Source organism: Hyalella azteca, unplaced genomic scaffold, assembly GCF_000764305.2.
Source record: "Hyalella azteca isolate HAZT.00-mixed unplaced genomic scaffold, Hazt_2.0.2 contig9208, whole genome shotgun sequence".
NCBI lineage: Eukaryota > Metazoa > Arthropoda > Malacostraca > Amphipoda > Hyalellidae > Hyalella > Hyalella azteca.
Window position 1 is genome coordinate 29941 of NW_025939285.1, and position 10939 is coordinate 40879.

A 10939-nucleotide genomic window follows, 5' to 3' on the forward strand; every position below is an offset into this window, starting at 1 on the left:
GCCAAATTTTTAAAGAAACTATGTGGAATGTTGATGCGTATGAGCGCTAAGATTAAATAAGTTAAAGTATTCAGACTTCAACGAAGTCTAAATACATCAACCAGCTCAGCGTATATGATCAAGTCACTGTTGAAAAGAAATGAACTGGCATATTTCTATATCTATTTTTCGACTGAAAGCAAAAGTTCGTTCACCGAAATGTATTGCTGTTCGCCTTGTAATGTATTGTGTAAAACTGTATCAACAGTAAAGCTGTTCTGAGCGAACAGACACAACCTAATCACTGTTTACTCGAATTAATTATCTCTTTAGATGTACACGGAACAGTAGTTTAGTAGTTCATTAAATATACGATTATGTGATTTAATTTAGGATATTATTGGTCCAGAAGTAGGGGAACATGCGACAGATAAAATTTGGTGGTTTGCGTGAAAAAAGAGATATTCAGTGTGAACTCGTTCGTATGTGTAACAGTATGATGGTCAGCGAAATTGTATATCTATACAGGATTTCCATTATACTCCTGTGACCACTTGATGAATTTTTTCGTGGGTGTAATTAAGTGTGAAACCAAAACGTCACTCTTGATGTTTGAAACCAAAGCATCACATCAAATGTGTATGCAAGAAAGAGTAGCAGCACTCACTTGATGAAGTAAGTCTTGCCGTGCTTGTCGGTGGCCTCCTCCCAGCCATAAGGTAACACGGCGCCGCCACACCTCCAGTTCTCCAGGGGCGGCAGCCATGACGAGGTGCCCGCTGCATGGCTGTAGAGAAAATAGTTATACAATCGATTCAAGTAATTTTATGTACGGAATTATTAATTTGATATTATTGAACAGGTATAATAAATAATATGATAGATGGAAGTACCTATAAAATTTTGGCGCAATAAATTTTTTGAATGTACCTAAATGTGAAAGCATGACTGACGAAATTGTCGAGCAATGTCTTTTTCAGAGAATCGTTAGAGTTAGAAAGGTGAATAACTTTGCACACTCTGTTCATGACGTAATTCACGAACACAAAGTTTACCTTCAAAATTTAACAATAAATACTGTTTCTAAAAATATGAATATGTGATAAATGAGAGGAAAATTCAATTTCTAAAACGTTCAAAAGAACGTCCCTTTGGTCTAGTGACCCTGGTAACTCAACCAATATTTCTCTCTCCCATCGCTTCTTTTCTACAACACAACAAATATCGACAATTACAAACATGGATCCACTACTAAAACGCACAAACGTTCATCCAGAAAAAGATGTAGACAATGCATACAACAATAGGAAATGGACAGCCAGAGTGACAATAACGTGCTTCACGACTCAGAAAGAAGCAAGGCGCTTTGAAGAGACACAGCAGCCTTACGCGACGAGATACCGCACGCTACCTTCAGCGAGCGACTAAAAAGGCCCAGCACAGACCATTTTCTGTGCTTTTCTCAGGAAGCTCATCATTGGAAAACTGACAAAATGCGGCTGTGGTGGTGGTGGTGGTGTCTGTGGTGGTGGTGGTGAAGATTGAAGTGAATGCTGATGCCGGCGACGCAGCGAAACTCGTAACACTTGCCGCATTTCATTAAATTTGCTTCGCTGAAAATTTCGCTGAAGGCGTGTGAATAAAGCATTTATATGAATAGCCGGACTTGAAATTGTCAATTTCCTGCCTACTTATTTCAAAATAAATGTAAACAGATGACGCTCCAAATAACGTTCGATTTAATAGAGTATGCTAGATATTTGATATAGAGTAAGCTCTCAAAGATTGCATTGATGATAAAATTCGCTAAGTAATACATACTTCCATTAACTAAATAAATAGCCGTAAAAAACTCATGGCGAACATTTTTAGTACTGGAAGGGCAGAGCAAAAGAGATTCGATCATATTTCGTTCAGGTCTGATCTACTATGTTCAGGTCTGTGTCATTTGGAATTACCCCTTTAACAGCTTCAAAAATCATGGTTATTTCTGCATAAAAAGATCGCACAAAAACGACTTTCGCTTCCAGCACACATTATCGATGGGAAGGTGGGGCGATTTGGCAAAAATAAATTAATCAATAATTTCAATACTAGCATAATGAGCTAGCTTAAAATAGAGCAATTGCTTTGCTGAATTTCCTCGCTACACTCGCAATTTCAATTATTTTTCTCTTTAAAATTTTTCATGACTTTGTAAATATTTTGGCATCTATAACGCAAATACTGTTATTCAAAATTCAACAATAATACTATAATATATAATAACAATATAATATATTATAATAATAATATAATATAATAATATAATATAACAATAATTATTTCATAATATTTTTCTTCTAACAAGGTTGTATTAACCGCAATTGACGCCGCCTCTCTGATCGTTTTATTACTTTAAAGGTAACCGAATGAAAGTAAAATTTATTCCAAGACTTTTAGAAAATGGGTCAGTGCAATACTAAAGTTTAGAGAAGAATTGAGATTCGCTAGTCTTGAGAAAAAATAATTCTCTACGACGGAAGTATTGAATCGAGAACACATCCACTAAACTATATCTATTTTTCGACTGAAAGCAAAAGTTCGTTTACCAAAATGTATTCTGTTCGCCGAAAAGTATTGCTGTTTGCCTTATTGGGCGCCGTAACCATCGTATTCATTGGTAATAAATGCCGCATTTTGATATTAAATGCTATGATAAGTTAACAGTAGTACACTAGAGAATATAGTGCAATTACAAACAACGATTATATTTTTTATATAGTTGGTTTCATAACGAATATCGTTTTATTGGATTATAATAACAAATACATAATTACACATCAAATATACATATGAGTTCAGAAAAACATGAACATGCAAGTCTTCAAGATTTTCACTTCATATGGAAACTATTACCTATGTTTATTTATATTTATTTTTAACTATTTATTATTAGAAAATAAATATTTTCTTTAAATCAAATATTAGCAAAAGCAGCTTAAACTTTAGGATGATTTCAATGAGGGTTCGAAATTACACGACGCATGGTATACACATAATGTTAGTTCCAGCTAAGTGACGGGAGTGAGCGTCGAATTAAAGGCATTCATGTGATGAGCTGTGATTATTCATAACCCGTCCGTAAGGCCAGTCTAGTCAAGAAAAGTACAAGAATCGGTGACAGGCCTATCCAGGCCTATTTATTTAATGCCGAAGATACTATACTATACTACTATACTATAACTTTTTAATTCGATTTACCAACGCATTTCTGAATGATGCTGTAATTTATACAATAAAGCTGTTCTAAGCGTACAGAAACAACCTAATCACTGTTTACTCGAATTAATTATCTCTTTAGATGTACACGGAACAGTAGTTTAGTAGTTCATTAAATATACGATTATGTGATTTGATTTAGGGTATTATTGGTCCAGAAGTAGGGGAACATGCGACAGATAAAATTTGGTGGTTTGCGTGAAAAAAGAGATATTCAGTGTGAACTCGTTCGTATGTGTTTTCTACAACACAACAAATATCGACAATTACAAACATGGATCCACTACTAAAACGCACAAACGTTCATCCAGAAAAAGATGTAGACAATGCATACAACAATAGGAAATGGACAGCCAGAGTGACAATAACGTGCTTCACGACTCAGAAAGAAGCAAGGCGCTTTGAAGAGACACAGCAGCCTTACGCGACGAGATACCGCACGCTACCTTCAGCGAGCGACTAAAAAGGCCCAGCACAGACCATTTTCTGTGCTTTTCTCAGGAAGCTCATCATTGGAAAACTGACAAAATGCGGCTGTGGTGGTGGTGGTGGTGTCTGTGGTGGTGGTGGTGAAGATTGAAGTGAATGCTGATGCCGGCGACGCAGCGAAACTCGTAACACTTGCCGCATTTCATTAAATTTGCTTCGCTGAAAATTTCGCTGAAGGCGTGTGAATAAAGCATTTATATGAATAGCCGGACTTGAAATTGTCAATTTCCTGCCTACTTATTTCAAAATAAATGTAAACAGATGACGCTCCAAATAACGTTCGATTTAATAGAGTATGCTAGATATTTGATATAGAGTAAGCTCTCAAAGATTGCATTGATGATAAAATTCGCTAAGTAATACATACTTCCATTAACTAAATAAATAGCCGTAAAAAACTCATGGCGAACATTTTTAGTACTGGAAGGGCAGAGCAAAAGAGATTCGATCATATTTCGTTCAGGTCTGATCTACTATGTTCAGGTCTGTGTCATTTGGAATTACCCCTTTAACAGCTTCAAAAATCATGGTTATTTCTGCATAAAAAGATCGCACAAAAACGACTTTCGCTTCCAGCACACATTATCGATGGGAAGGTGGGGCGATTTGGCAAAAATAAATTAATCAATAATTTCAATACTAGCATAATGAGCTAGCTTAAAATAGAGCAATTGCTTTGCTGAATTTCCTCGCTACACTCGCAATTTCAATTATTTTTCTCTTTAAAATTTTTCATGACTTTGTAAATATTTTGGCATCTATAACGCAAATACTGTTATTCAAAATTCAACAATAATACTATAATATATAATAACAATATAATATATTATAATAATAATATAATATAATAATATAATATAACAATAATTATTTCATAATATTTTTCTTCTAACAAGGTTGTATTAACCGCAATTGACGCCGCCTCTCTGATCGTTTTATTACTTTAAAGGTAACCGAATGAAAGTAAAATTTATTCCAAGACTTTTAGAAAATGGGTCAGTGCAATACTAAAGTTTAGAGAAGAATTGAGATTCGCTAGTCTTGAGAAAAAATAATTCTCTACGACGGAAGTATTGAATCGAGAACACATCCACTAACTGAAAGCCGGACGATGAGGAGCCTGAAGTTGAATAATTCATCACGAAGTTTTATGCTTCCGTGCTTGTGATGGTCAAGACAACGATTCTAGTTAGCTAAAGTTCTTGGAAAACAGCAGTTTAAAGCAGCGGTGCTAGACATTCATCGATTAGGGTTTACGATGCACTTAAAGCTGTTAAGTCGACCGAGTACTCGAGCCCGAATTTTATGGAAAATGTGACGAACTTAGAAAAAAACGACGCTCATATCGTTTAAGTGAAGAAGAGTGAAGGCATGGAGGAGATCTAAGGAATTTCAATAGCAATGGTTAGACAATGTTGGTAAGACATGAATCATTTAGGACTACTAACAGATTACCGGCACAAAAAGAATCTATAATATTAGGATTCATTACGTCATTCATTACGAACAAGATAACAATAGGTCCAATTGCTCTGATTCAATTACCCAGTGGATTTATCAAAACCAAACAGAATTTTAGCAATACATTGAAAGTTAAAATATTCCCTTAAGATTAAAAACGAATGATCGCTGGAATTTCACGAGCATTTGGAAACCCGGGAAAAAACGAGCTATAGAATTTTTCAAAACTCCTCCATAAAGCCGCCGAAACACAAAGTCATCGCAAAGAAAAACTCTTCCTCGGGCAATGAGGGAGGCATAACAATTCTACGGTATCGTTCACAGAGCTCGTCTAAAACAGAACAATCGAGTCGGAACGGAGCCGGGCCTGAGATAGACGTTAGAGTTCTGTTGGTGAACACGAGCGGCCGGCTTAAACGCCTTTAACGATGTTGACTCGGCTTGTGCGCTCGGAATTCAAAATTAAATGGCAGGCACTTTCCAAACGTAGGAAAACACACTATAAGAATTCATTTACAGTATACTAAATTTTGGGCCTGAACAGTAAAAACAAGTGTAAATGAAATTCGTGGTGAAGATTATTAAAAATAAAGTTTAAAAAGTGTGCGCTGCGCAATGAAAATGCTCTACGGAACACACGCTCTGAAAAATGGATTGTTCATACTCTTCAAATACTGACACATTTTCTGTACAAAGAGGGCCCACACATGAACAAAAACAAAAAATGCATCGATATTTGGACAAAGCATCACTAATTTCACTGAATGCAGCTAGCGTGCGCCGTACTTAGACGCATGACGCAGCGCCATCGAGACGAGCGCCGCGCTGCTGGCGTGCGCTGACGTGCGTATACACCAGCGTACGCACGTGCGTAAGTGCGGCAAAGCGTACGCTGACGTACGTGCGCCTGACCATGCCGTCCGTGGGTCGCATTGAGGCACAACTATAAGCTCACTGTTCTGTTTTCATATCTAAAAATATAATCAACAGGCAACTCTCAATTAACGCGCAAGTGTTGTTATGGAAGAGTAGCTGTGTGTATGTAGCCAATGAGTTGGAATATTTATATCATCTTAATTCGGATATTAAACATGCAATTTCAAAATTTTTCAATTTAGGCACTGAATGTGCAAGGACGTTTTTAACATTTTTGAAAGACTCAGCTGAGTGTGAAAAGAACGTGCCACCGTTCAGCTAAAACAACTAAATTCTTGAGACACCAAAAAAATTATAGTGACAGTAAATAAGAAATCAGTGTGGTATCAAAGCTCGGCGTTTCTCAGTGAACTCTTCCGGCCGGCATCGTGCAGAACACGTATGTTTATTTCTAGCCATCGTAGTCGTCTCGACTCGGCGATAACGCGAGAGCAAAGCGCTCCATTTGACAGCTGCGGTCGTCGCTGTGGGCGTCAGTGCTGCACATTGAGCGACTCAAAGCGTTATTAATAGCTCCGTTGATGAGCACATAACAAATATACCTATTTTTTCGCATTTTCTCGCAAAATTTCACAAGTAAAAATAATTTTTTTTATCAACTTCATTGTGGCACTCCATTTGACAGCTGCGGTCGTCGCTGTGGGCGTCGCTGCTGCACATTGAGCGACTCAAAGCGTTATTAATAGCTCTGTTGATGAGCACATATAACAAATATAACTATTTTTCTCGCAAAATTTCACAGGTAAATAAGCACATAACAAATATAACTATTTTTTCCGCATTTTCTCGCAAAATTTCACAAGTAAAAATTATTGTTTTGATCAACATCATTGTGATAAATTACCAGAATATCATGAGTAAGCTCTCATATGGAAATTTATTCAAAATTATCATTATAATTTTGTGTCAACACATCTCGGCACAGTCAACTTCATCATCGAATTAAGGTGTGAGTACAGAATTAAACACTGAACGCTTACAAAAGTCAGCTTTGAATAAAAATTTCTAGTGATCGCACACTCATATATGCTATGTTCTCTCTGGACAATGCCGGCCAATCCACACACCATTGCACAGAATTGATGATAGGCCGTTCACTAATTGAGTTACTAGGCCAGGGCAATTCAATTTTTCGGGTTGCGTTGATTGCCAAGAGATGAAGTCGCTTCTGTACTTGCATCAAAGGGATGGATACATCAACATGACAAAAAAAAAGTATCTATTTTTTGTATCATAATGCTGATGTCACTGAACATTGTTGAGATAACGTGTTATGAAGGATAATGAAATCCCTGCAATAATATCATTGTAGGGATTTTTACAATCCCCTACGTCATCATACACATTTACATTATATTGATGAAGGGAATGTCAGAAGATGAAAGACGTTCTGACAAGCTCTATGATAATTACAGGCAAGATATTTATTTCCCTATTATTTGTTAAGACTTGCATTTGTTTGTTGGGATGCCGGAAGCCGGATTGTGGTTGCGCCTAATCCAATTTCACAGCTACTCCCATCACATTAGGCTCAAAATGAGTGAAGCCACAAGCCACACAGCTTTTTCTAGGCTATAAGGCAGAAGGCTACCTATTAATACCTTAAATAAGACTATTTAAGTTGCAAGCACTATGAGTTCATGTTTCATGTTAAAACCCTAATTACGGATCTGATTTTACATAGAACATTTAGGAGCGGGCACACGTCTAACGCCTGTCAGCGGCCTGTGTCTCATTTCTATAAAATTAAATAGTGTTGGGGCACGCGGATCATATAACACGTTCGAATCGAAAAACTACACACACAAAATTTAGTCAGTAAATATACAAATTATTTGTAATTAATTAATACAAGATATCCGTGTCAACCAGCTGTCATTTCATGAAAAAACTTCCTAATTAAGCAATAATTACCAGTGTCACAAAATTATCTCATTATTGCGGACATGAAGCATGCATAATGACAACGAGGCCGGGGCACAATGAGCGATATTTAGCGTGTTTGGGTAGCTAATAAGCGCGCCTCAGACACAGAGATTGGCACAGTGCCATGCGTCAGGGCATTCATAAATGTTGCATGTTATGATACGCTTCATGCGCACCACACACGTCATGCCATGACTTGCAAGCACCGTAGCATACATGCGCACACGTCCCAGTGAATGACCACTGCTAAGGATGTCATTCATAGTACAGATCTTCACTTCTAAGTAAGTTGTATTGTAATTAAATTCAAGATATTTATAGTACAGTAATAAATTATATATTAATCGCGTGATCAACCAATAAAATTTCGACTGAATTTACGTGAAAGATGATATACATTACCAGGGCAACCGGGGTTTCATGGAACCAGTCCATGTATTACGAGTCCCACACGTACCTGTAAAGAGAAAAATATGGGTTTAATTGTTTGTTGAAGGTGATAATTCACATGTTATAATCTCACTAAGTCACAAAGTGTTATCCAGTTATGAAAATAAATTTGAGACCAAGTATTCAATAGGCTCAGTATTGAAGAAAAGAAACGAGCATATAAATTGGTTAAAATGAAGTGGAGATATGGCAACCACGTTCATTTCACCGTAAATGGCAATCGGGCTCCGATAAATGTAGCTAAATAATGATGAAAACAATGAATTTACTAAGCAGATTTCTATAGCGTGAATGACAAACGAAAAACACATTCTGCAGTAATGACAGATGACACAGAAGTCCAAAAAAATATTCCAAGCGATCTAGATTTTTTAATACAAAGTCACATTTTCTTTTCCAAAAAATTAAAAAAAGGAAGACTGTTGGCTACCTTTGACAATGCACAACGTTGGTATACTGTTTCGTAGGAACAATCCACGACGAACTTTGCACAGCAGTTTGTTCTTGAATTTTTCCGATGCTTGAAGCAGGAGTAATTTTCCTGGTCCCTGAAGTGCTTTGTTTACCGAAACTCAGAAACTGACGACCAGAAGTTACCGAGTTTTGTTGGTTGTGATTTAAAGTTCGGCGCATAATATGCGAATTAAAATTTTCGTACGTGTTGATATCGTTACGATTACTGATGGTCTGCGATTTGCCACTTAAATCACCAATTATGGACGGTCTAACTTCAAATTTAGATTCTGGTGAATTAAGGTTGACACATGGAGGTTGCACTCGAGTGCTGCGACCAAAATGTCCTCTAGTTGCTAGAGAATTGTACTGGCCCGCCGTGAGTCTCTGATTGCAGCCAACAATTCGCTTACCAAGAGTGCGTGAGTGGAATTGCTTACAAGGGTCGGCAGCAGGATACAAAGAAGGCTGATACGCCGTTGAAGAATTAATTGATAGACTACTGGGATCGTTCAGGGAATGTTGCAGCGGAAGCACCAGAGGGCGCTTATTTTTCGCTGAATATAATGAGAGACTGGCAGATCCTCTTTGATTGTTGCTAGAGTTATTCACATATTCTCCTGCAATAACCTCTACGGTTTTAGAAACAACGCTATCTGTTTTGGCATCACCCAAGCCAGAATCAACGGCATCATTATGATCCATGCCATTATTTTCTTGATCAGAGGTGACCCACAGTGGAACAAGCGAACTATTTCTTCGACTAGACTCATTATCCGACGTCGCGTTACAACTATCTGCTTCGGACAAGTTTTCATGGACGGTTGAAGCAGCACAGGAAATCTCGGAAAAGTTACAGTCACCGTTTTTTGCCGAGCGTTGGCCAGAACACGATGACTGGCCATGAGGAGGAAGAACATGAGAGGGTGCGAGTGGTCGGTTGGCAGCATCAGAGGGACAAGGGGCTGCTTCACGACCATGCTGGAGTGAGGGAGACGACGGCCTTGCAAAGGGCTTCTCAGGCGTGACTTGAGAGGGACGGTGCAGGCTCAAAGATTGGCTTCGTCGGACAAAAAAACTCGACAGCTTGGAGGAGTTGCCTGAAGATGCAGTCGGTCTTGTGGATGAACAGGATATGACAGGCACAGCCCGGGACGGATGTATTCGATGGGGATTGTGTGACGCAGTCAAGTTTGTGACGGATAAAATTTCTACAGAATTTTCAGTTTCATCGACCGTAGCTGCTGCTTCGTTCTCGATAACCGAAGATGGAACATAACAAGTATTATCTTTAGCGTAACAGTCACCAGATTCTTCGGCATTCATCAAAATCCGTTGGTCTTTCGATATAGAATGTGAACTTGTAGGGACATCTTCAACATTATCTTGAACTGCTGCCACGTCATGGCCGCTTGCAAGAAAGCACGACGCCCTGTCGCTGTCAGCTGAAGAATCAATCGCCTCCAAATTTGAAAGCGGAGACATTTTGGGAGAGGAGCAGCGGTCCTGAGACTTGTTTGTCGAACATTTGCATTTGCTGTGAACGTTCTTGTTGCCCATGATGCCAAAAAGACGCATGGGGAATAACTACAATCCTCCAGGTGAAAATAGAAGCAAAGTTCTCTTAAAATATGAATTCAATCATCACTCTCATTGAGTGAGGTTTTTATAAAAGTATCAAAATTCTGTAAAAAAACTAGTATTATTTTTGTTCTGATAAGAAAATTTCATTGGAAATACACAAGCTGTAAAAATATATGTTAAATATATTTTATATTTATTAATATATGAAACATTGAAACATATATATAAATATATGTTTTATTTAGCCTAATAAGTTTTGTGGAATGGAAGAAACCGTATTTCATACAAACATTCAAATAAAAAAATTCACTTTAATACCGTCCCAATCAGAGTTCCAGCTTGCAGTTTCTAGTGCGGGTAAGTGAAAGGTTAGGGCTAAACTCCGTGGAGTTTCATGCGT

The 10939-nt window shown here is 37.8% G+C and overlaps 1 protein-coding gene across 1 annotated transcript in view; it reads right to left on the reverse strand.

The window, feature by feature from the left end:
• Nucleotides 1-10627, reverse strand: part of LOC108677304 — a 28639-nt gene extending 18012 nt beyond the window's left edge. Inside the window, exons 1-2 of the mRNA XM_047881946.1 lie at nt 8933-10627; nt 647-766 (exon numbers count right to left, since the gene is read on the reverse strand). Of these exons, the coding sequence (XP_047737902.1) occupies nt 647-766; nt 8933-10533 (1721 nt within the window). The 5' untranslated portion in view covers nt 10534-10627. The remainder of the gene's footprint in view (nt 1-646; nt 767-8932) is intronic.
• Between the last annotated feature and the right edge of the window lie 312 nt (nt 10628-10939).